The 25,847-nt window shown below is 47.2% G+C and overlaps 1 protein-coding gene across 25 annotated transcripts in view; it reads left to right on the top strand.

Moving 5' to 3' along the window:
• The window catches only part of Rbfox1 (RNA binding fox-1 homolog 1), a 1,613,147-nt gene that overhangs the window by 649,184 nt on the left and 938,116 nt on the right, over window positions 1-25,847 (top strand). The window contains exon 1 of one of the 25 annotated variants that reach the window (XM_048790112.1): window positions 1-216. This exon is cut by the window's left edge and continues 231 nt beyond it. The exons of 23 other annotated variants lie outside the window; for them this stretch is intronic. In XM_048790112.1, the coding sequence (XP_048646069.1) occupies window positions 172-216 (45 nt within the window). In that variant the 5' untranslated portion in view covers window positions 1-171. Of the gene's footprint in view, window positions 217-402; window positions 580-25,847 lie in introns of those variants that run through there. One more of the 25 variants, XM_048790122.1, reaches the window with a different exon arrangement.

Below are 25,847 nucleotides of genomic sequence, written 5' to 3'. Positions count from 1 at the left end.
GCGGTAGCCCACAGCCCCGGTCCAAGGTCGGTAGGCAGCGGTGCGCGCGGCGGCGGCGGAGGACGGGAGTCATTTACATTGCGCGCACGTGGGTGCCGTTGGCTGCTCCCTCGGACTTGTCCCGCGTTGTGCTCTCCCAGGGAGGAAGCAGGAGGCACTTTGCAGCCGACAATGAAATCTTGGCAGCTAATTGCAGTCGTGGGAGATGCCCTTCAGGTAAGGCGAGCGAAGAAGGCTCTGAACCACTGACAGCGACAGGGAGGGAGAAAGACGAGGGAGACGAGGGAGGCAGGGAGGGAGGGAGGCAGCTTCCTGGAGGCTTCCCGAAGCCCACTGGACTCCGCGGGAGGGGGCTGCCGAGGGACGGGGGCGGGCGACATGGGGGAGGAGTGTGTGCGAATTGACATTTTTGGCTGCCTGTGGCAGAGGAGCCGCTGTCCAACGCTAGCGCAGGAAGGTGGCGGCGTGTGCGCCTCGGGGCTGCCCAGCAGAGCAGGGACTCGCGGCGGATGGAATCCGGGAAAGCCGACGCGGCGATGGAGGGAGGCCGCTGCGTTTGCAGCGAGTGAGTGGGACACGGTACGTAAGCCGGGCACCGAGACCTGGAGGCTGCGCTCGGGCTCGCCCTGGGCTCCCCACGGGGCCTGGTGGCCCCGGAGGGCGTGGGGGCGCTGGGAGCGCCGGGGGAGCCCGGGGAGGCACGGATCCTCTTCGCCCACTGGAAGTTAGTGGGCAACTTCATTGCCAATGCTCATTGGCTCTGTTTAACTTTATCCTCGGAGATGAATAAGCGTTTATTAAGAGCCGGTGTGCAAGTCCCCATAGGCTAGCGGCGGTTTTGCAGGAGATGCGCGGATCTTGAACTGAGAGGTTTACGGAATGAATGGCCAGATGGGTCGTGCATTTGGACAGTTGGCACGCTCACGTTCCAGCGGGGCTCCTGTGTGCGTGTGTGCGCGTGTGTGTGCGTGTGCATCGCATGTCCGTGTAAACATGTCTACCGTGCTCGTAACGCTGGTGTGCCCTTTCCGCTCTGTGCTTCTCTTGACTCCCGTGGAAGAGAGATTAAATGGACATTATTGAATGTACGCATCGACTTGAAAAACAAGCTCCGGACCGCGTTATTAAATGGAACAAGAGTTGCTCTTCTTGACATCAGATGAGGGAAATGGGTTTTGACTTCCAGAGGGATGGCACGAACTGTGGTTAGGCATTTGAAAATCGGTACCAGATGCTGAACGCATCCTTCATCAGACCACAAGGATCACCTGGGAGTCTCCATCTCTGCCCATCCCTCCAGCCATTATTTCCAGATTACCATGAAATTGAGGGTTTTTGTTTATTTCTTTCCACAAAGGAGCTGTGTTTTCACCTTTCCTACTTAAGAGGGAGCCATGGGGGAATTCTGAATCCAAAAGTTTTGTTGGCAATACCCTGTTAGTAAAATGTCACATTATTTGCTGAAAGAGTAGCTTCCTGGGGTCCTCAGAGAGCTCCTCATCTACTCATTGTTTACCTGGTTTTCATTTTGGTCACACAAAAAAATGAAGGCAGTGGATAATCGAGGTAGTAAGAAATGATTGCGTAATCCTGTTTGTGTAGCTGAGCTGTAAATTGTTTGGTCTAAGAGTATGAAATCTTTCTCAACTGGGTTCCCTATTTTTTGAGGGAAATGTGTGCTCACAAATCCAGAGGTGTGAGCACAATGTGTTTGTGGGATGGAGTAACTTGCCTTTGTGATTTGCTATGATTAAGTTTGAAGAGGGTGGTTCTTCAAGTGAGTAAACTGAAGTCTCCCTGCAACAGCTGTTTACCACTGCTGTTCCGGGGAACACAGCCACATCCGTGATTTTCATGCAAGAAACGGGATTTTCCAACGCTGCTCTCTGCACACACATGCCAATGCCCTGTGTGTCTGAGAATATGAAGAGAGTGGGAAAGAGAATCCTGCTCCCCTGAGCCCTGGGGGAGTGTTGGAGATTCCTCCCTCCCCCACCCTCTTTTCTCTCTCTACCCCCGGGCCCCTTTTTCTTCTCTTTGTATGTATTTCCATGTGCTGGTCTGTATTTTTCTACAGAGAGCTTTTCAGGTATCTTCTACTACATATTGTTTCAATAAATATTTTGAACCCTGAAGGAGAATTGGAAACTGATTATTATTATTGTTATTATTTTTAAATTTTCTGCCCACATACAAGAATCACTTAGCATGAGGCGATCCCTCTCTGTACTGGTCCTTACAAAAAGTGAACCTTCAAAGTTTTAACCAGGGCTGTTGGAAAATGCCTTTATCATAGGAAAGGATCTGGGTCTCTTCTGTGTCACCAACTGATTAATTTGCATAAAAGTGCTTTTTGCCTCTTATGACTGACTTTCTTGGGCTAAGCATGTTTTTGCATTTGTCTCTTGTAACCTTATGCCTCAAACTTTTATTTTCTCCATTACCTGTTTTAGAGTCTGGAGTCAATTTGTATTTACTTGGACTTGGTAGAAATAACCATCAGCGTTGACTTAGGACCTGGCTGAAGCATAACCAAAAGAGCTTATTTTTCTTTTAAGGAACATCTAATTATTTCCCTTTTTTCTCTCTCCCTGAGGAATACAACACAAAGTTGAAGTGGATCTCAGGTAAAGGGCTTTTTTTTTTGCAACAATTCTCTCCCTCTAAGTTAGGTTGCAATGTATTATCATGTTTTATGATGTCATATGATGTGTATGACACATACTGACATTCGGAGAATAAAAGTTTATATCCTTATTGTCTCTGGTTTGATAATAGAGAATGAGTTGCAGAAGTCAACCTTGAGCTAAATAAATAACAGCATCTGCTGAAATATACCTTTTATCTTATCTGCATACATTTATAATTTTATATTAGTTTTTGAGCCATTCCAGAGAAATGGAAAGGGGTCTAAAAGAGGAAGAAAGTTTATGAAATAATAGGACATTACCATTTTATATTAAACTTTTATTTGTTTAATATTCAGCTTTTGTGTTTTAAATTACACATGAATTAATCTCAGACTTGTCACGGGGGGTCTGAGTAAGTTCTCTGAGAATAATACTAACAGAATCAGAACAAGTAGGCTTTCTGCAGGAGACTATTCTCCGTCCTTTGCTGATTTTTCTGATAAGCATAAAAATAAACAGGAAAAAGCAGGGGGCCTTCAAGTTTGGGCACTGTCAATCTTGTTGCACGTCAGAAACCTTGAGGCTCTGTGCTGAGTCTTTGGCCATATTGTAGGTTGTGCTTCTGTCCTGTTTGTTTTTGTTGGTTTGCAGGCTGGTTGGGCATTTTGTGAGCCATACTAAACAAGGGAGTCAGAGAAGAAGACATTTTATAAGTGGACATTTTAATTTATCTGCATTAAATCACATAGAACCAGAATAGCAGCCCTGAAGATCTGCTCGTCATGCGGTACCCCTCTACTTTCGGGGCACTAAGACAAACACCTTTTAAAGTCGGCATTTAATGTGCGGTGCTTGGTTTGGGAAGCATTGCCTATTAAATTATTCAGTCACTGTGATGTTCCAAACAGTTGACAGGGGTGTTTTCATTAATATAAATAAAGTCTTTGTGAATATTTGTGGGGTTTCTGTGGGTGCCTGTGCCCAAAAGGCCGAAACAGCTTGTGTCAGCTAGAGCAACTCGTTTTTGATTCAGCAAAACTAGGTTATGAATTCAAGCAATTAAAAATGACAAAAAGCCCAATTTCACTGCCTAGATTAATATGCTTCCAATTTTTCCTGCTCCATAAAAATTTCAAAGTGTTCTTTCTGCTTAGGTGCTTGCATAACCTATGGGGTGACGGGAGGCCCCCAGTTCACATTTGCTTATGATGTCTGAATACTTTGATGTCGCAAATGTAAATAGGATCAATTGGCTTTTCTGAGCAATTTTGGATTTGCAAGTTCTCCTGAAATTATTTCAGTTAAGTTTAAAGGAAAAGCAAGAGGAGCAGTGGTTAGCTCCCAAACATTTATTGAGGGTGAATAATCATTCAGCTAGTTCTGATAGAAGACCAGAGAACACTTTTCAAGAAATTATGTATAGAAGGTTGTTTCCAGCTTCCAAAGATGGTACTGACACACCTATATCATCTATACACATACCTATATGTATATACATGGATCTTACGCAGTGGTGGACATGTTTATTACTTTTTCTCTATTTTGTTTATTTTTCTGTTTCTACAAAGGTGAAGTCTAAAACCCTGGATGCATGCTTATCTAATTAGCCAAAGCTCACTATTCTCTAAATGGGCCTTTTCCATTACGTAGCAATTAAAGGTCAAAACCAGCTGAATTGAATTACCCAGAGTTTTTGGTTAGTTGGTTAAGTCTTCCAACCTGGATTGTATCACCCTGATCCTACAGAAAGCGCACATGCACAAAAAACTCACAGAATCTACATGCCCGTCTTCAGCACCATGCACCGTGCACCTCCAATCCAATATGGAAAGCAGCTGTAAACAGAGTCAAGGGTTCCTTTTGCTCAGCGTTTGCTTTGCAAAGAGGAGACCTCAGAAGCTCTGTGTTAGGCAGGCCTCTGCCCGCACTTGTCTTTCTCTCTGACCTGCGTCTGCCTGTGCGGTACTCCTGTGGATGCGATTCTTTGTTGTTTAACTGGAATCTCTACTTGTGAGGGAATCAGGTGCTTGCTTGCTGTATGCCTGGTGTCTGATGTGCTTATTCAGTGCATGAATAGAGGCCTTCCATTTTTATTATGATGATGAGGAGGATGTGAGCCACATCAACAGTGACAGCAGTAGCTCTGCAGTGCCATTTCTACCTGGGCACTTGCTGGCTGCCTCTGAGAACCCGGCATTGGACGGGAGCCTCGGCGCATCTCCTCTCTGGCCCTTGCAACACCGCTACAAGGTAAGTGCTGCTGCGTGATTAAGAGATGGGGAAGTGGTTTTCAGAACTTTTTGTGATTAGACTCCAGCTTTTTCTGATTCCAATGTACCCTGGAAACTTACTGATTTGAATGTGGAAAGATACGCAAAAGGTTCTGAACAGATTTCCTAGGCTAGTGATTCTCAGCCAGGAGGTTGTACATCCTTGTCCCCAGCACATTTAGCAACATATTGGAGAAGTTTGGGTTGTCATGACTGGGCAGGGGTTGCTCCTGGCATCTACTGGGCAGGGCCAGGGATGCCAGCCCAAGGCCTTGTCTAAAACAACAAGGAATTATCTTCCCCATGATGCCAGTTGCACTGAGGTTGAGTGATCCTGCTCTGGGTACCGTTGGGGACAGTATGACTGATGGGTACATGTCTTGATTTTTCAAGAGACTAGATAAGGCATGAGGGTTTCGGTTACTGAAGTTTCAACGTCTCTGGATACCATGAAGAGGAACTTGATGCAAAAGCAGAAAGTCCATATTTCCTTACAATTTGACAGTAGAATTGCTACAGCTGCTTCCTTGGAACATTTTCCTTACAAATGCGACGTGGGTCATTGTGATTTAAGTGGCGAGTTTTTCCTATTTACTCCATGTTATGTCCAGCAAGTGCTGGGAAATGAGATTCCTTTTTATGGTACTGATGTTCAGTAGGAGAGAAACGTAACATTGCTAAATGAATCATGCAACACTCATTCTGAGAATGTTCCATGTGATTTTTTTTTTCCTTCACCCTCAGTCTTCAGACAGCATCGTTTTCTTCTTACCTTTAAAATTTTGGCATGTAGGTTGTTTTATTTAAACAGTGTTTTGTATTTGCAAGGCACTGTTGTGAATGGTTTAAAAATTCATTTCTTAAGCCAGCATCAGGATGTTGGCATCGTGATTGACTATTTTTCAGTGTGACAGAGGAGGCCCAAAGAAGTTGAATGATTTGTCCAAGGTCACTCGGCTTCTAAGTGGCAGAATACAGATTCGGACTCCAAGGTCTGTGCTCCTCGCTACCTTGCCCTGCTCTTTAGTAATTTGAGTCTCTCCACGTGCAGAATCACAATTGTTTAGGCAGCATCTTTCAGTTTTGAAACAAAAGACATTTTTAGTTTCATTTTCTTGGATGGTTGATTTTTAGAAAGGAACTTAACCACTTTTGAAAGCACAGGAATGATGATACCCACCGCTTGGGTTTTCCCTCTGTAGAGATCCCTCTCTGTGCAATTCACCAGGGTCAGAGGGGTTGTGAGTTTTCTGCCACAGTGCTCCCACAACGGAAGCCACCAAGGGACAGCCCTGAGACCCAGAGGGTCCAGTATGGGCGGTGCACTGTCTCTGTTTTACTCCCTTCTTTGTGGTGGTATGGAAAAATAGAAATCGTGCAACTGCATCTACTGAGAGGTCTTCAAGAACCTGACCACTTTGGCTTCCTGGTACTCTTAAAATTCTCTTGAGAGCCCAGGGCATCCATGCCAGGTGGGTTAGGGTGCATGTGGGCACATGGATTCCCAGCTTATTCTAACAAACTCCAGTTTGTTTATCTTCTTTCCTGTAGGCCCTGGGGAGGGCTGTGCCTGTCTCATTCCATGTTGAATTTTTAGCATGTAGCAAGTGCTATGAAAAGAAAAACAATTTCAGTTGATTTTTAAATAGAAGTGCCGATTAGACACATTTTATGCTGCTTTGGAGGAAGAAAGATCTCTCCAGTCTATAGTTGAACACGCATACGTGGAGTGTGCAGAAAACCTGAGAGCAGGGAGCCTCAGTAAACTTGAGGTGAATAAGTGAATCAATGGATGGAGGCATTTGGATTTCTAAAAATTTCTTATGAAGGGTAGGTATGGGTTTAGACTTGCAAAGCAAAGTCTTGCATGTTGATCACAAGCTGGGAACTGCAGATCTGACAGATGTCTCCGTGCAGCCTGCCCATCCAAACTTGTATATTACTTCAGTGCGGGTCTGTGGGTATCTGCCCACTGTTTATTGCCTTGTAAAACACTCCAAGATCCTTGATCACAAGTCGCCATCATGCAATGTCCTTTACCCAAGACAAGCCACAGATTTAAAAAAACATTATATATATAAAAATTACATATAGATATGTATATGGGAAAGAGTCACTCTGGCCAGCTTGGGTCTGGATTGGAAGCAGGTCTCATGCCAGATTGTCCAGTCCAAGGCAGGGATGGACGCCACTGCTGTTTGTGCTGTGTATTTCAGGGCCAATGAACTCACATTTAAACGAAGTGAGCAGAGTGAGTCCCATTTCAGAACTGTCAAAAGACTGATGTTGGATCCATTATCGTCAAATGTCCTTTTTTAATACAGTTCATCGAATTGGCTTTTGTGGAATACCTATTCTTTCTAAGTGTTGGTTCAGGAAATGGTTTACAATGAAACCAGAATTTGTTGCTCGATGGTGAAATGAATGGCAGTAAACACAAGATGACCCAGTTCGGTTCTGTAGATGTCTTCTTTGAGTCTGCAATGCTGGAATCTGAATTATTACATGCGTATGTGTGTGTGCGTGAAAGAATGGGAAATTGGATTTAAAATAGCTCTTTTAATTTCATATCCAGTAGAGTAGGTTTCTAATATATTTCCACGTCTTCATATGTATCAGTTTTCAGAAATAAAGATGACTACCGATAAACCTTGCGAACCACTAAAAGTAGTGTACCCAACAAAAGGAAATGGATTTCTGTTGAGTCACTATTGCAAAAATTTCCCAGAGAGCTAAAAATATAGAGATGGCATCGATGTTATACGAGGTTCAGTCTGCAAGTTCTCATGCTGATTAAAAAAAAGAAATCAGTTATTGTTATAATTCACAAGCTAATTGCTCACTATATAGAATTTTCCCTTCTTGTCCTTACTCTGAGTGTTGATTTTTTGTACTGAGTCATTTGCCAAGCAACTTTAGAGATATGCATTGCTGGATTGAAGACTCCAGGGCCAGGGAGGTGGGTGATCTTGGTGCATTTATTTGTCATGAGGAGAGTTGAAGCCTTGAGAATTTTTTCCAGGGCTACCAAGAGCTAGTGAGTAGAAGTGTTGATAATCAAATCTGAAACCTTATGACTTCATTCCTGTTTTGAACCCAGTGCCATAGGAATTGTGGTTCTAACTTTGGTGGAAAACTTATCTGTCTTGAATTGGGAGATGTTTCACCTTAGGAAGTAACCATGACCCTGGTATTAGGACTGGCTGTCTTATGATCATGGCAGATTAGGCAAATGGGTGTTCCATGGGAGGATGGATGAACAGACGTGGAAACTCACTAATGACACAGAAGGAAAATTGACAAGGAACATGAATATAATTTTCAGAAAAATAAACATAACCCACAACTATATGAAAATATATTCTTAGATACATGTATATGCATCAGTATTTACACGTATATGTGTGAGACGACTTCTGTATATAGGAAAGTCGTATATATCTCATTGGAAAATAACATTTAAAAAGGTGATTCATATGCACTACTGGAGTATGGAGTGGCACCTTGTTTTGTAAGGGACATGTTGAACATTTTTACTAAAACAGCATCTCAACCTCTGGGATTTATGGGATTGTGTGAGTGTGCAAAGATGCAGATTGGCTTACGACAATACAGTGTACAGAACACAATAAATACTTAAGGGATTGGAGGCTGAGAATCAGTAACAGAATAAAGTAGATTTGCGTGGCTGGACAACCGTGTCAAGAGGTGGTAAGTGAACAAGAGCCCCAACTTCAGAAAGTTGTTAGAAAAACATTAGAAAACAAGCACAACATGCAAATGTTTTTATGTAAATGTAAAAAAAAATGCCTACCATGGTTATGGGATAGAACAGTGGTTATCTTTGAGGTACCCCATATTGACTTGGGGAGGGGTGGGCACACGTAGAGATTTTGCTTCCCAGATACCGTCATTCCTTTCTATGTTCTTTAAACGTGGACTACTTTGTTATTTTCCAAGAAGCATTTTTTTTTTTTAATCAGAGCTTCTGTTTGACACACAACACATCATCACCTCTTCACCCCAAGCTGGTTATTGATCGGTTTAGATACCAACAGAGATGGTCCATGTGAGAGGTACCCCGACTGCTCTGAAAAAGTACTTAAGAGAGGCTTCAAAGAAAGTCAAGAGATGCAAACATGGCTTACCTCAAGACTCTGTTTCAGTTAAGGCTCGGGGTCAGTGTGCTCTCTAGAGCTAGGGGGTTGGGTGCTGGCAATTCCTAAAGAGGATGAACCCAGGTGTTAACGTGATGGCTTGGTCACAGAGGAACAGGAGATTCCTCCAGCCCTGCAGACACTTGTCATTCATCGCAGTTCTGCAAAATCATGATGCTTATCCTCCTAGCTGCCGGTCGTCAGGGACTGTAGGCTGCTAAAAGTTGTATAGTATTATTTTTTTATTCCTCTCTGGGTCATTTCATCTTTCTGGGCAAGCCACACGAATGGCTGTGTATGAAAATTGTATTTTGTGCCGAATTTCCCACTGCGAAAGCTGTTTACTATATATTTATGAAAACACTCAATAACAAAACCCTTTATATAGCCTTTCAATTTGCTGTAAGGGCAGATAAAATATTTTTATCTCAAACTGAACTTCATACCTTGGGAGATTCAGCTGGCCCGACTCAGAATAATAAAACACTTCAGAGAGAGGCAGGCACCGTTCAGGCGGCTTCAGGAACCTGCCCGCTCTGCTCCACGCGGCGCGGTGCCTTTCAGCGTGCGGCTGAATATACTAAAGGCAGAAATGATACCAATAACTTATGCAGCGTTGAATGGAAGAAATCATAACTTCGTCATTTACTAAATAGTTCTGTGATGCATCTAACAATATATTCAAGGTGCTTCTTAGTTTCTTCCTTGCTGCCAGGAAATACAGGCTGGAGGTTGGCTGTCATGTGAATGTACTGCAGGCTTTCGTTCTGTATCTTGGTTTAGCTTTGGTGATGTGGTTACCTGAGAGTGGATGGAGATGATTGTAGAATGTGCAGAAGACGGTGAGATCTCGTGTGCACCTTCTTCCTCCCCTGACGTCATATCCAGCCAGCTGCCACTGTTCACTCCAATGCTCGGGTCTTACTCAAGTCCCCCATGTTTACCTGCGCTCAAGTGTGTGCACCGTTCTCTTCAACTTCATCCCATGCACGGGTTCAGGTCTGTACTTCCACAGATAAGATGCTCAACGGTGCACCGCAGGGACCCCCTTTTATAACCACACTTACGCCCATCTCCTTGCTGCTCAGTCCTGTCCCTAACCCCCATCAGTCACTAACCTGCCCTCCATTTTCTAAATGGCATCTTTTCCAACTATTGTATATTGGGAACTGCTGAGTATCTGACCTTCGAGATGGGCTTATTCACTCGCCGAGGTTCCCTGGAGTCTGTCCCTTTTTATTGCTCAATAGTATTCCCTGGTATATACGTACCATCGTTCTGCCATGCCCCCTTTGCAGGACATCTGGGCTGGCTCTGGCAGCTCACAAGCAAAGCTTCTCTGAACATCTGCCTATCTTCATGACCATGATCATCAGATCTCTGGGATAAACACTGAGGAGTGGGCTTTGGCAATTGTTGATTCATGCACATTTTAGAAAATAAGATCATGTCACACCCATTGGAAGTGAAAGCCACTTGCACACAAACCACTAAGAGGAAAATAATTCCTACCCATACCGAAGGCTTATCTCTACATAAACCTGGCTCTAGTGATAGAGAATAGCCAGCATTTACAAACACCCAACGTACGCCAGTCTGTCTTCTCAGCATGTTGTGTGCACTAACTCAGCTGTCCCCACCCCAACCTTACAGGCTACATGCTACTGCTGTCTCCACTTAGGGATGAAGGATGAGCCACCTGGTGCTTACCTTACCATGGGTAGCTCTGTCTAACTTGAGGACGCCTTGTCTTAGCCACTCGAAGACTCTTCCTCCTGCTCCTCTGGTGGTCATAAAGTCCTGGTTAGACTCCAGTGGTGACATGCATTTTGGTTGGATTCCCTTCTGTCAACATGGCCATAAAAAAGGCATAATAAATGGAACTGGGTGTGTAGCACCATCAGCCAGCTGACCACATTGTCCCCAAGCACATGATTCTGCCTTCCAGTTTGCTTCTGTGGCCATCTCGGGCAGATGGGCTTTGCTTCTCGTATCTGGGTCTCCGAGACAAGGGTTTCACAGCGCTCTCTTGGTTGCGCACTGTGACTTCGCACCTCTCCACCGCGGTATGTTCTGGCTTCACGCACGGCCCACGTCTCTTCCCCCACCAGCCAAGCTCCTCCCCGTGGCCCTGGCTTCCCTGAAGACCTGGAGCTGATGGTTGACCACTTCCACTCAGTAGAATAAGCGGAAGCCGCCTGTTTCTCTGAACCTTTGTGGCGGCTTTTACATTGATCATGGAGGTTTTCGTCCCTCCAAAGGCATTTCATATTTCACCCAGCTTATAAAGTATTTAATATTTTCATATGCTTCAGTGTAAAGCCATCTGTTGCAGTGACAGGACAAAATGTTGAAGACGAGAACAAGCGTATGTTTATGGGAAGATTCCATGAAATGTTAACAAGGAAGGCTCGTGCTACTCTGGGCATCTTGGAGAGACTGGCCGGGGAGGCTGGACCGCAGGCTCGCGGTATTGGCATGTATGAACTGGGATTTACACGCGGCACACACGCTTTTATTTCTGGCCTGTGAAGTTAAGACTAGCTGGTCACCTGAGTGGTGGCCGAGTGGCTGTCTCTTTGGAAGGAGAGAGTGGTGCTACCTAATCTTTGGAACTTGGTTTCATCCGCCCTCCTACACCTGCTTGAGTGAACTGTTCATGGTTCATTGGAACAAGCAGACTGGGAAGTTGTTTGGTGCCAGGCATAGCTGTTGCTGGAGTGGCTAGGCTGTGTTTGGAGCAGTAAAAGTGGTTGCGCAGTGCCCGCCTTTTAACGGCCACGTCACAGCCTCCAGGTGGAGAAGCAGTGGGAAGGGAAGTGGTTTTGGCTGCTGTTGAACTCACTGGCTTGGCCTGGTCAACGGAAGCTGTACTTGTGCTACTGGGCTCCTGAGCTGGGCCCAGAAAATCAAAGCCAGTTCCTCCATGCTTGGGTACCAGTGCTCTTAGGGAAAATCAGAATAGCTGAAATATGCTGGGTAGAGTATCTGTGGAGCACTGATTTACAGATGTCTTGGCTCAGGGGGGTCACCATCTTCGCTTTACAATTGAGGGTGCAGTCTTGCAGGCGGTAATTTCCCCAACATCACACAGCTAAATATCCAAGGCACTGGATTTGACAACGAGCAGACAAACAGCCTGCTGGCCCTCGGTGTCCCAGAACTGAGACTGCAAAGGAGAGCTTGTTGAATTCCTCCCAGCCTAGGTGGTCTGATATCAGCTGGGACACGTGGAGCAAGAATCAGGAAGAGCTTGGGGTTCTCTGCAGACTTTCTTTAAAAGGTCTTTAGTCCTTGCCACTTTATCACTGAGAAGGAAGTTAACAGTGGCTTGCTGAACCCCAGAGGGAGACTGATAGCAAGACGTTGATGAGAAGATTAGAAGAATATCTCCTTAAAGTACTCTAATGGAGCCAGAGTACTTGCTTACGGGCAACCCCAGAGCCCTTCTTTCTACCCGTGTTGGAAAGAGTCTCTACCAACCAGTATGATCCATTGCCCAAGATCAATCACTTGGTTGCCACCATGCCCATACATGAATTGATGTACAGAGAATGGGTGTTACCCAGGTCAAAGACGGCGGCGTTAACTTGTTCTGAGGTTGAGGAAACTAATGAGATTCCTAAGCAGGCCTACATTGTTGAGAAAGGAGCAAGACATTGGATCAAGTTAATAGAGTGAAAGCAGTCAGGATTTCTGAACAAAAACAACCTTACCTTGAAAATGCTGTTTGCTTATGTATCCAGCTCGGAAGGATGAGCCAGCCACCTGTAATCAGACCCTTTTGGACCCACAGGTTCCGCCTGCAGGTGTTCATCTCCACAATTAGATTGTGATGATAGGCTGCAGACCTCACGAAGACAGAGAACAGGTAAGCAATGTGAAATTGGTTGCCGGCACAGCACCTGCCCCCATGAGGTCCTCCACCAGGACTTTTGAGAATCCGGGACCATACCAGTTGTGCCAGAATGTGTACAGCGTATCGAGTCCTGGTGAGACTAAGTAATAATTATGTGTAAATAATTGAGTCCTATGCTCAGAGTCCCCATTGAGGGAAGACTTGGTCCTGCCCCCTAGTTCCCTCTCCCCAAGCCAAGATCCGTGGGTAATCCTGTTCTCACTTGCGGTCAGATCAGTATGCACAGGAAGAGCAGTGTCACCGCTGGTATCTGATCCCCTGTTGGAAACATTGACACAGCCCGATGTAGGGTGTGTGGCAAGGGAGCGACGCCCAACCCCCCATCCCCGCTGGCGAGAAAGCAACTTATGGCTAATGCCACAGTGAAAATAAATTATTACCATTCCTTGACTGTGTGACAGGTTAGTAATTAACTTATGTCACCAGTTGGCCTCCCACAACTGTGTTTATTCAGCTCCATGGAAGCACTTCTCAGGGAAAAAGGAAGGATCGGCCAGGCGTCCTTGTTTACTGTGGGTGCTGGGTGCTCCGGGAAGCATTCTCTCCTATTGACTAGGAAATAAGTTGGTTCTTAAGACGTGATTTTCCATTCTTCAAAATGATATGGTGATTCGAGCAACTTGAAAGCTACCCTGGAATTACAAAGCCATAAAGAAATTGCCTTTTATGTGCTAATTGAGCCATTGTGCCCCTTTTCTTTGGGGTACATTTTACTGCATAGGCACAGCAAAGAACCATGTGTTAAAAAAAAAAAAAAAAGGTCTGGAGAATTTTAATTAAAGGAAAAAAAAAAACTGTGGTATGGTTTTTTCCTCCATTGTAGGTTAAGTGCCTATCAGATGGCCTAGGGACAATGGTATTAGATTTGAAATAAGCATAAGTAAAGCTTTTCATTTTGATTAGATTGGGTGTATTTTTCATCAGCATCTCCCGTGCGAGCCCTGATTCCAAGACAGCCTTGTAATCTTCTGCAGAAGGAATGATTCAGCTTAAAAATCAATAGGGCATGAGGTATTTCAAGTTCTCATTATTGTAATGTGTCAACATCGCTTCAGTGACCCCAGAGTCCTATGTTGGCTGGTTTTTCCCCTGATTTATTGTGCAATCTCGTAGGGCAAACTATAATTTCACTTGGAATCAGAAAGTCTCCAGTTATGGTTTGTGTCCCGGTCTCCAGTCATTAGGGCCTTCGCCGGGAATCGATACCTCCCCTGGTTGCTAACTGCTGAATGAAGATGTCACTCGCTCAGATGACAAAGGAGAGGGGCACAGAGATGCGGCCAGAGCGAGTACCCCAGACGGTTCTGTTTTGAGAAGGGCTTTCTGGGGTCTTCACCTGGTGCGGCTTGGAGGAGAGCAGCATTTCTCAGGACCTGCCTTCTAGAAAACCAGCAGCACCGAAAGAGCGCACGACTTCCCTCCTTCTTCTGCGAACCATTTGCAGATGAGGTAATCTCCCCTGGCTGAAAACAGGGCGAGGCAGCCCATCTTGAAAGTCTGTGTTCTGGCACATTTTCTGGAACCTGTTGAGTCATGCCGGCTCTCCTTGAACACCTGATCACACACTGAGATGCTGAGGACCGGCTCTCGCTTCCTCCTCCTAATTGGCAGAATACCTAGGAACTTAAACCCCCGTAAGAAGCGCACCATCTGCTTGTGACACGACATGCATGCATCCGCAGGTGCACGTTCTATTCTGCTGCACACAGATATGGATGCACAGATGCACACACACACACACACACACACACACACCCACACACACATGCAGGGACTTGAAAGTGCATTCAGTGAACCTTAAATGACATGATTATATCACCAACGGTGCAGTCTCCAGATCTCCTCTGCAGTACCCAGTACTTGGCCATGGGTGAGAAAGTCTACATGGGTCAGTCTTCTCAGAAATCTGCTTAAGGGGTCTGAGGGTATATCTCAGTTGGTAGAGTGCTTGCCTCACATGCACAAGGCCCTGGGTTCCATCCCCAACACCACACACACACACACACACACACACACACACAAATTCTGCTTAAGGACCTACTATAGTATGTCCCACATCCAGCTGAAAAACCAACCAACCAATCAACCAAGCTAAGAGGCAATTGGAGATCAGGGAATCTAACTTTCGAGGCTGTTGGAGCCAGGAGAGGAGGTGCAGAACCAACCAGATCCTGGAAGACTTGGGTCCCACATCAGTCATTACTGTGCTCCTATTCCTAAAGACTGGAAAACAAAATTGGTGTGTGCAGAAGACGAGTTGCTGGGTTTTAAAGTCAACCTTGCCCCTTAAGGATGTTCCCTTCCACTCAGATCTTGGGGAACATTTTATCCATCCAGAGGCCTTCTCTGTACCTTAAGTTTGGCTCGGTGCTCCTGGCCCAGCCACGTCCCTTCTTTCCTTCCTACCCGCCCAGGCCAAGTTTATTCCTGCTGGAGATGCTGCAGTGGGGTGGGATGCCGTCTGACCTGCAGGACTCTGAGGGCTCAGCGGTTGCCCTTGGTGGTCTTGGGCCTGACTGGCCCCTACTCCTGTCTGGCAGTGAAAGCGCTCTCTCTGTGCAATTCTTTGTGTTTCTAGTTAAGGGACGTTTCAGGTAAGAGCCCCTTTTATTCGAGTCTCTGATCTAAGACATCCATTTGTTTCATAATTACTTATGGGTGCTGTGCTGGGTGCCAGGTTCCTCTTTTCCACATCCGTCTCCCTTGAGGGTCTTTGTTAACAAGGGGAGTGATTCTGATTTTCACCCCCTCTGAGGACTTGTCTTGGGCTGTGGATTTGCTCATTCATCGATTCACTGAAGACTGGCAGAGCACTCGCAGGTGCCTCAGGATGGAGGTAAGCAGGGCGGAGGGGATTCCTGCTCCTGCCGAATCTGCGTTCCACCCAGGGAAGCGAGCCCTTGACTTTAGTTCCTGCTCAGCAACTTGTGGGAGTGAGCTTCCTAGAATGGGCTGGCTCTTTCCTTCCTTGAGGGGAACGTTGCTTACCTGGTGCTGGCCAGCTGCTTCCGTTGTCCTCAGACTTTGGCCTTAGGTAGGAGCAAGACGTAGGCTGTCACGTAGGTCTGTCTGGGTCTCACTCGTGGGAAGCGATTAGGAGCCGTCTGCAGGGATGTACCCTTGCTGCAATAGCGTAAGGGGTCCCTTTGAAACTAAAATGCTCCAATTATTTTTTTTTCCTTCCCCATTCCCTGGTCTCCATGCCAGCTTCCTCATGCTGAGGATGGAACCTGAAACACTGCCCCAGAGCCCAGGCTGCACCAGCAAAGGTCAAACACCTGGATCACAGCACATGCCCGTCGGGCACAGCAGGCTGGGTCTGCTCACGTGGATTCCTGGCTCTTGCTCCATAATCTGTGGAGGCAGGTTAGGTGCCCTCCCACTTTTCACCCAATTGCAGTGAAATTCATCATTTCTTTTTGTATTGATTTCTCATTTCTGATGAGGGCAGGAGACTGAATCCAGCCCACCAGGACTGCAGCAGGGCCTCGGGCCTGCAGTGCTGGTAACAGTAGCTGTGTTCTTGGCAGACGCTGTTGTCAGAGCTCCCGAAGGGGCTCTGAACTCCCCTGAGCCTGCCTCCCGCAGTGCCTGCAGGCTTGGCTCTCGGCCAAGTGGACAGTGGACACCTGGGAGCTCCCATCTCGACCCCACCACTCAGGGCTTTGAGCAAGTTGTTTTATCCTCTGAAGTCTGTGTGCTCGTCGGTGGCCAGGGCGGTCTGGAGTCCGTCTCAGGAGCTGACTGAAGGACTCCACGAGGGCATCTGAGCTGGCAGCAGAGAGGTCAGGCAGCAGAGAGAGGCTGTGTCATGTGGATGCCAGCAACTGTGTTCGGGGAACTCGTCCATTTGTGACTCTCTCCTCTTCCGATTTTGTCATTACCCACTCTTGTGCAGGGCTCACCTCCCCTAGAGTAACAGGTTCCCCAATGTGTCCTCTGACCCGGCTTCCTTTGTGGGTATCAATGAATGACTCTCTTTCTTGGGCTTTTACTGTGTCCTGGCTGGTGCTGGACTGGGTCCAGATCCTAGCTGGGGTTCTGTCGTCTAGCAATCCTGTGTTATGCCTCGAACACAGTGATATTATGCAGCTGTTTCAAGCATGAGGTAGGCCCGAATATGCCATTATGGATGGATAGAAGCATCAGCTCAGATGAAATCTTAATGTACATGTAGGTAAGTGAGGGAAAGAGGGAAGATAGAAAAAAGTGCATGTACTATATACTACTGGTATATGAAGACTCGTACACGTAGATGCACTGATATATTCTGAAGAGACATACAAAGAACTATTAACAGTGATTGGGGAAAGTAATGAGACTCCATGATAGGAGGACCCATTTTTGATATGCCATATTTAATTCCCTGATTTCTTGGCCCTGTGTATTTGTCACTTTTTCTAATAAAATGAATACTAAAATGAAGAAATGACTTTTCATCCTCACCTCTCAAATCTCTATAGTTATCTTAGCCTTCCTTCATCTCTCTCCACTTGTCTAGACTAACGTGACCCTGAACACTGAGGAAGCCCAGTGTTTCATTTTGCTTTTGTCTTTGTAACAGTCAGCTTTTGCTGCATAACAAACAATGCCAACATTTTCTGACTTAAAGATCATTTATCAACTCACATATTTCCGGTCCGCGGTGTGGGCTTGGGTGTGCATTTCCTTTGCTGGTTACCCTACATTTACTCATGCCATGGGAACTGGATTATTTCAAGTGGCTTTACTGAGGTGGCTGTGACTTGCTGAGTTCCTTGGCTTTTCTCTATGTGACATCTTGGGCAGGTTGGTTCAGGCTGGGTCAGTAGGCGGGCTCCACTCTCAGAAATCCAGGTGCAGTGACAGGATGATCCTGAACATACAAGCCCTGTGTCGACATCATTGGCCTTACGTTTGCTGATGTCTCTTTGGCCGTAGTCAGCCACCCAGCCAATCCCAGACGCAAAGGCAGAGTGGCAGGTATAAAGGAAGATGCTGCAGGCTCCCCTTGGAAAGGTGCATGCAGACAGGGATGCAAGGAATCCACAGCCATTGCTTGTGACCTACCCTGCCCTCTTTGAGCAAACCATGCAGTGAAGGTAGTGAAAGCTGCAAGCTGCCTTCCCTTGACTGTGTGTAGGCTCTGCCTTCTCTCTGCTTATCCCTAAGCATCCTCCTCGTCTCGCAGTGTCTGACCACTGGCAAAATGATTTTGCTCTTTTTTCACCCTTCAGTGGAATGGAAGGAGGAAAGAGCCCAGAGGTAAGGTGGTTATGTGCCTCTAGTGACATGGTGCATCCCCAAGATAAGGCCCCGCACATCTCCAGGGAGCCCCGGGAGCCTCCACTGGAACCGGCACCCACGGTGCTCTGACAAGTGTGTCCGATTCTGAGCCTCCTCGCGGCCCCCCCTGTTGGGAACCTATTTGCTTTGGATCAAGGGCACCGGTGCATCCAGCTTCAGCTTTCCATTCTCCTGCCCTTAAACATCAGCCAGTTTATTTCAGAGATCATTTGGAATCTAATGCGTTTGCTTTTCTGATTCTGCAGGTACGGGCTCATGCTTCCCTTGGCATGTGGACGCGGTGACCGGGGCAGGGAGGGAGAGAGAGGCTCCATGGTACCTTTTTAATGAGAAACCAAATGGCTCTCAATTAAAAGTACAAAAGGCTCAGAGAGCAGGCAGATAAAAACCACTTTTCAACTGTTCTGGGTCTCACTTGACACCTCAGCTGGGTGGATGGACGGACGCACGTGGGCAGGCGGAGCGTGGTCTCTCCTGTGGCCGCGTCGGTTTCCTGGAAACCCCATGGACATGCATTTAGTTGCATACTTGCGAAGTTCATTCTACAAAAGCAGAATCAAGTGTGTCAAATTGGCACTTCTATTTAAAAACAAAGTCTGTGCAGGTTGTTTTTCTCTCCCCAGACCTGGGAGCTCTGCCCTAGTTTTGAGGTTTCTTGCTCAGTGGATGGATTCAAAGTTTTCCTTGAAGCCATTGATTGTCAATCACTTTTATAGAGTTGTCACTTTCAGTATGTCATAATCAGGAGCAGAAATGTAAAGCTTGTAGACGCTCATTCTCACTCCGACGTTCACAACTCAGTCAAGGTTTATTTATAAAAGGAGCCTAAATATACATATATAGATGATTAGTACAAATGGGTTTTGGGAAGGAACCTTTATTCAACAAATAGAAAAAATAGGATTTGGAATCAAAATGCCCCTCTTGCAAAAGGAGGAACGTGAACTTCAAAAATCCCCGATAGAGGAGGACAGAAGAACATATTAGGTATTCCCTAACGTGGTCCTTAGACGCATGCTTCTCCTCCATGTTCTCAGCCAAGCAGAGACTGGAGGATGGGAGTGCATTTGGAGGGGAGGGGAGATGGGGCCAAATCAGCAAGGTGCTCCTTCTGATCTCGATGGACGGAGAAAACAGATTTGCTTGGCAAGGATGGTACTGTACGGGGTGGACTGAAAGCCCAGCAAGAGTTTCATGCAGAGGAAGTCACATTGTTTCTGGGAGGAGATGGCCCTCGTAACACTCTCCTTCATTTATTTCACGTGCACTGAGGTCCTACCAAGGATTGCATCATTGTGTTGGTGCCATTGATTGATGAGCAAAAATGACAGAGCACCTATCAATGGGAACATACAGCTCAGTGTGGGGGAGGAGGCGAGATGAAATGAAACTGAAGCTCAGTCCCAGCAGCCAACCTGGACAGCTGTCCGTCCCTCAGTGTTCATGCAGCTGGACTCAGGACCTTGTGGACACCGGAATCTGTGGGTCCTCGAGTCCTTGTATCAACAGTATTGTATGTGCCTATGATCTAACCGCGTCCTCCCAGCTCTAAACCGTCTCAGGATTAAGTCCGACTCACACGAAGTGAATGCTCCATAAGGGGTTGTTAAACTGCACTGTGCAGGAATAACGACAAGGAAAGTCATCTGGACCTGTCCAGTGTACGCAGCATTTTCCCAAAGTGTAGTCGGTGGTTGGTTGGATCCGTGGATGCAGAACCTGAAGATCCAGCTGTGACAGTGTGTGCCCAGGAACGGGTTCCTGACAGGAGAGCAGCAGTAACAGGCTCCTGGCACCAGGAAGAGCAGTTTGCAGAAGAGCCTGCCTCATCTGGAACAGGTCAAGGGGGTCCCTGCTGAGAGGACCAGGATGAGCAGAGGGACAGCGTGTTCCTGAGGGCGGAGTGGGGGTGGCAGACAGGAGCCTTCCAGCCAGGGAGGAGCGGCCCCTGCAGGTGCCCGGGGCAGGGAGGGGAGGCAGCTCCTCTGGGAGGAAGGAGCATGGGTTGGGGGGGGGGCGGATGGCGGGAGCAGGGGTGAGAGAGCAGCCCCAGAGGGTCTGGGAGGAAGAGCCAGGTCTTCAGACCTTGGGGACAGAGACTCGTGACGTCTGTGGGCCTCGGCATAGCCTCATCTCACCTCCCCTCTTGCATTTGTCAGTCTAAATGATAGTAGATGACAGTGAGGACCAAGAGAATGACAACAGGTAATCTTTATTGTGGGTGACTAGATGCCAGCTCAGGGTCTCACCCGTGTCGTGCCCGAGTTCTTCCTCTCCTTCAGTCACCTGTCCATCTGGAACCCGTCACTGGGGCCCGACCCCCGGGGACATCGCGGGTCTCCACTTCCCAGTGTGCCCACTGCCACACCCTAGTCCAAGTTGGGATTCCCTCGTGCTGCTGCCCCAGCGACATCCTACCTGGACTCCCCAGGCTCCACCTTGGCCTGTCACCCCCTCATAGCCCAGAGACATGCCATCTTAGCAGCACCATTCGCAAGTGCACAGGGATGGAAGCCGCTCAGACCCAACAGACAAGCAAAATGCAGCCTCTCCATGCAGCAGAGGATCACCCAGCCTTAAACAGGAAGGAAATTGTGACATCTTCTACCATGTGGATAACCCTTGGGGACCAGATGCTGAAATGGAAGTTGCAAAAAGACAAATACTTTACGAATCAATGAATAGGACGTATCTAGAATCACTAGAACAGCGGTGACCAGTGGCTTAGGGGAGGAACAGAGGGCACTTGTGTTTTCATGGGTACAGAGTTTTAGGTTTGCAAGGTGAGAGAGTCCTGGAGATCGTCTGCACAAGGATGCAAATTTACTCGACAATACTAAAGTACGCTTCAAAATGGTGAGTCTGGCATATATATATATGATGATAATGCAGTAATTAATAATAATAGGAATAATAGGAGGGAGGTAGTAGAGCAGGTGGATGGGGGAGGGAGGAGGGGAGGGTCAGGGAAGGTGCTGGGAATGGAGACTGAGCAAATTATGTGGAGGTACAAATATGGCATAATGAATCCCACTATTATGTATAATTATACCACACCAATAAACATTTTTAAAAATACAAAAATCATTAAGATAGCGAATTGTATGTTATGTGTTTTATCACAAAAATATTTTTAAAACACGAAAGCAAATCAATTCAGTTAATTTCCTACTTAAAACCATCCAACCATAATGGTGTCCCATTATGCTTAGAAAAGAGATGACTTGTCCTTAAGGTCTCATAACATCTGGTCTTTGCCAGCCCCAAAGACCTCATTTCCTGGTGCCTGCCTTCTTCTGCCCTCTTCCTTGGCCCTTCTCTTTCTTTCTCATTTTAAAGCCTGCCAAGGTCATAATCCTTTGTACTTGAAGTACCTTTGTTCCAGAATACTCTACCCCCAGATTTCTAGTAAGAATGATTTTTAGGATTTCAGATTAAATTCAGGGAACCCATGTGTCATTTATAATAAGAAAAATAATACAGAAGATGCCCATTATTATCATTATTAACAATATTTTTCTGTTTGCTTTGGGTCTGAGGCCTGGTTCCTCAGCACCAAATGAAGTTTCCACTTCATACGACTTTATTTTAATGGGACACTTCAGATCACCCTGCAGGGCTGGGGGTTGGGGCTCAGAGGTAGAGCGTTTGCCTAAAATGTGTGAGGCACTGGGTTTGATCCTCAGCACCACGTAAGAATAAATAAAAGCTATTGTGTGCACCTTACAACTGAAAAATAAATGTTTAAAAAGAAATCACCCTGCAAGGAGGAACCATCTTTTTTTTTTTTTTTTTTTTTTTAAAGGAGATTTAAAAATCTACTGCTGATCTTGGTACTGACTTAATTTAAAAGATTTTCCTACATTTTAAATTTCCCACAAGCTTTATCTTACAATCAAATGGCATTATTCCTTGAAGGCTTTGGGGGCCTGGCCGGGAGATTTAAAACTCAGGAAGCCCAACTTTGAGGAAATTCAAACTGAGCTGTGCCTCTGATCATGAAGAAGGAGCTTGGTGAAAGCCAGGTACTTACTCAAAGTGACATTGGCCAGCCTCAGATACTCAGCTTCAGATGACTGAGGACGTGAGGGTTCGCTCCTGTGACGGAGGGACACTCGGGTCCTGGCTGTAGCACTCCTATGGATGCTGAGCTACTGAAAGCTTCTGACCCTAGCTTCCTATTTCCTGAGCTCTGTGACAAGAGTCCTTAGAAAGCATGGAAACATGTATGCTCCTTCTCATTATAAGGACTTTTTATTGGTCCCTTTGTCCCTGGTGGCTGGCACTGAACAACCACAGCAGAACCATTACTACGTTTGGCCAGCGTCTCTGAAGGCCTCTTTTTGGTAACCTGAAGTCAAAATACTTTGGAGATTTGAACTGCACTTGTTCATGGAAGGTCACATGCAATGCCCCAGAAGCCAACTCCCTGCTGCCCCCACAGGTCAGCTTCTTGACAGCACAGGAGTCCCTGACCTGGCAAAGCTCCCTTGAGAAGAAACAAGTGCTTCCAGGCCCAGAGAAGACCAGGTGAGGCCAGAAGGCCCAGAGGGCAGTGCGTGGCTATCATTCATTGGTTCCCAATTCCGTAAGAAATTGGGGTCTCCTGAATTCCAGGGGTGGACACGCTGGAATGAAGGAAGCTGGCGTCTTCATCCGGAGACCCCACCCCAATTGAATCTTATTGGTCTCATTCCCTCCTGCAAACCCAGTTGGATACTCTGCTGAGCAAAAAAGTTCAAAGGTTGGAGAAACTCCAAATCTGGGCTCAGAGAAATGTCTGCCTCATTGTCCCAGACTATTAAAAAAAAAAAGGCAGTAATTCATTGCCAGCACCCGGCAGCGTTGCCGACGATCTCTGCTGTTTGTGGAGTGGCGCTGCACCCTTGAAAATCTGTGTGTGCAGAAGAAGAAAGGAAAACCACCCCCTCCAGGCACGTTTTCTTCCGTGCTCATGGTGGCTGGCTGACGGTAGTTTCAGGCATACAAGACAGGAAGTGGACCTGAGCTGTGGCCCAGGCCTCTCTCCTCTCCCACTGTGACACCAAGTGCTGTGACCGGCTGTGAGTGAGATTGAGGGGTGGGTATTTGAAAGTGCCATTTAGGTTAAGGGCTGAGGGTCTTGAGGCACAGTGGGTCAGAATGGCTCTTCTGTCTGAGAGCAGATGGTGGAGAGGCCCAGCCTCCTCCTGATGATGATAGAAAGGATGTGGAACAGCCCATGGGTCCGCAGAGAGAGACCAAGGAAGGAGGGCAGAGCAGGTTACCCACATGGCAGAGCCAGCCCCAGAGGAATCACAGGGAGCAGAGAGAAGTAGGCCCACATCCTTGGCCCAGTTTGGCCTCACATTGGCTTATTTCTCAGAACTCACCTGGTGCTTTCTTACTGTCTGTCATGTGACTCAGATGTATCCGTCTTGGAAGACGGAGGACCCCATTTTGGAAAGATGAACCCTGGGGATTTCCCTGCTGTCTTTGTGGGCGCTGAACGGACATGGGGTGCATTTTAGAACAAGCGCTTTTGGAATCAAAATTAGTTTTCACGTCTGCAGAGGGAAGGAGCCCATGGAAACTACCGACTGGCATTGCTAAGAATGATCATTGTCGAATGGAGTCCACTGTGAATAGTCCTCTCAGATAATTGCCCTGGTTAGGATGAGCACCACAGAGGGGACTTTAATATTGACGAAGTCCCTGGTGAAGAAAGAAACGGTCAGCTTCTCCGAGGGTGCTGCTCCTGGTGATTCGCAGATGGAAGGCCGCGGTGAGAAGCACTGTAGCACTGTGTGTCACTTGCAGGATGTTGGACAGCAGGATGTTGGACAAACCCCCGTCCACAAGAGAGGACGCACATTCCACCAGTGAATTTCTTCTTCACAGAAGTATCGAGACTTGAAGTCAGAGCTTTGTTCTTAAAATATTCTATAGGAGCCCAGAGAGTCCACCACACATTTTGGGGAGAAGTCTATTTTGTGAAATGTCCCCTGTTTCATAAGTCTTCCCAAGACTTTCCTCCACTAGGGTAAGAGAACAGGCCTGCTCACGGATCCGTAAATCATACATTATCGTCTTTTAAAGAAACTCACTAGCAGGTGCTTGAACCCTGGGCAGGGCAGGGAGAGCTTGCCTTCAGGTCTTGGGCATGGTTTTCTTCAGGGATGGGTCACTGAGCTGAGAGATAGGCCTGGAAATTCCAGAGTCACCTGTAGAAGCCTGTCAGGGGACTCTTGGACCCAGACTTGACATTGCTGTGGGTCACACAGAGGCTCTGTAGCCGACGAGCACTCGTGAGTAACCTTTGAAGTCAGATTTTCCAGTTTCCCAAGTTCTCCTAAGAAAAGGGGGTGGTATTTGTGAGGTATTTCATCTCTTGTCCAGTACCCAGGAACTGCAAGGACCCTCATCTGGTGGTCTGCTCATCTGACCCTCCTTGGAGGAATCTGGCTGTAGAGACGTTGGCTTCTGAGTGGCCTTGTATCTCATCGGTACTTTTGCCATTTACATATTAGCTTCTGGATTTGGTTTTGGTGTAGAGGGGAGGAGCAGAGAGATTTCATTCCTTGCCTTCATCCACGTCCCCTTGCCATTCTGAGAAGGCAGCGTGGCACACCCGTCAGTCTAGCACAGCATGGAAGAGTCTGAGCCACTGCTGTCAGCCGGGCCTCACATCCTGGCCCCACCATCCCATCCTAAGCTGTGAAGTCTTTCTAGGGCTTTCTAAGCCCTAGTCACCTCACCTGCAAAATAATGAGAGCATTAGGTCCTAGCGCGTTGGGTTTTAGGTGACATTAACCGAGTTAGTGCAAATGGGGCTCTTAGCAGTGGTTGCCATGTAGCAAATGACCAGCCAGCAAGGCACGTCCAGGACTGGGCTGCGGGCAGTAGGCTCGCGCTTCTCCAGGTGGGGGGCGGCTGTGTGCTCAGCTGCCCCCCTCCTGGCCTTTGTCCGCACATCCCATTTTCGGGGGGAGAGAGCATGTTTGTCTCGGCACTCTGGGTAAATCTGGAGGCGGTGACACCACCATCTTTGTTTCCCTGGGCACAGGAGAGCCCATCAGTGGGAGCAGGAGAATGGAATGGTCTCCTCGCCTCCCACTGGGGCCCACTGTCCACGGCCACCACGCGAGGAGTTAGGATCGGAGAGGCCCCAGGTGGAGGACGGGCTGGTGGGAAAGACGGAAACGTGCACATTACAGCAGGGCTGCGGTTGGGGCTCAGTGGTAGAGCACCCGTCTCGCCTCCGTGAGGCCCTGTGTTCCATCCTCAGCACCACAGAAAACAAATAGAAAAGATATCGTGCCCGTCTACAACTCAAAAATCATTTAGAAAAATAAAGATGGAGCAGGCCAAGTCCACACACCCGTGTGCTTTGCAGATTGCTTGTTTACATTGAACCGGGAGTCGGCTCCGCAAGGCAGAGCGCCTGCTGCTGCACAAGCCCACAGTCCTTGATCTGGAAGGAGCCACTTGGAACCACGTCCCCCATCCCTGAGGACGCTGGCTGTTTGCAGAGGTGTTAGGATGCCACCTCCACCCACGAGCACTCTCACACTACTCTGTCCATCCGACGTGGCCCCCGAGAGTC

Source organism: Marmota marmota, unplaced genomic scaffold (assembly GCF_001458135.2).
Source record: "Marmota marmota marmota unplaced genomic scaffold, marMar, whole genome shotgun sequence".
Lineage (NCBI taxonomy): Eukaryota > Metazoa > Chordata > Mammalia > Rodentia > Sciuridae > Marmota > Marmota marmota.
This window is presented reverse-complemented; position numbering and strand designations above follow the sequence as displayed.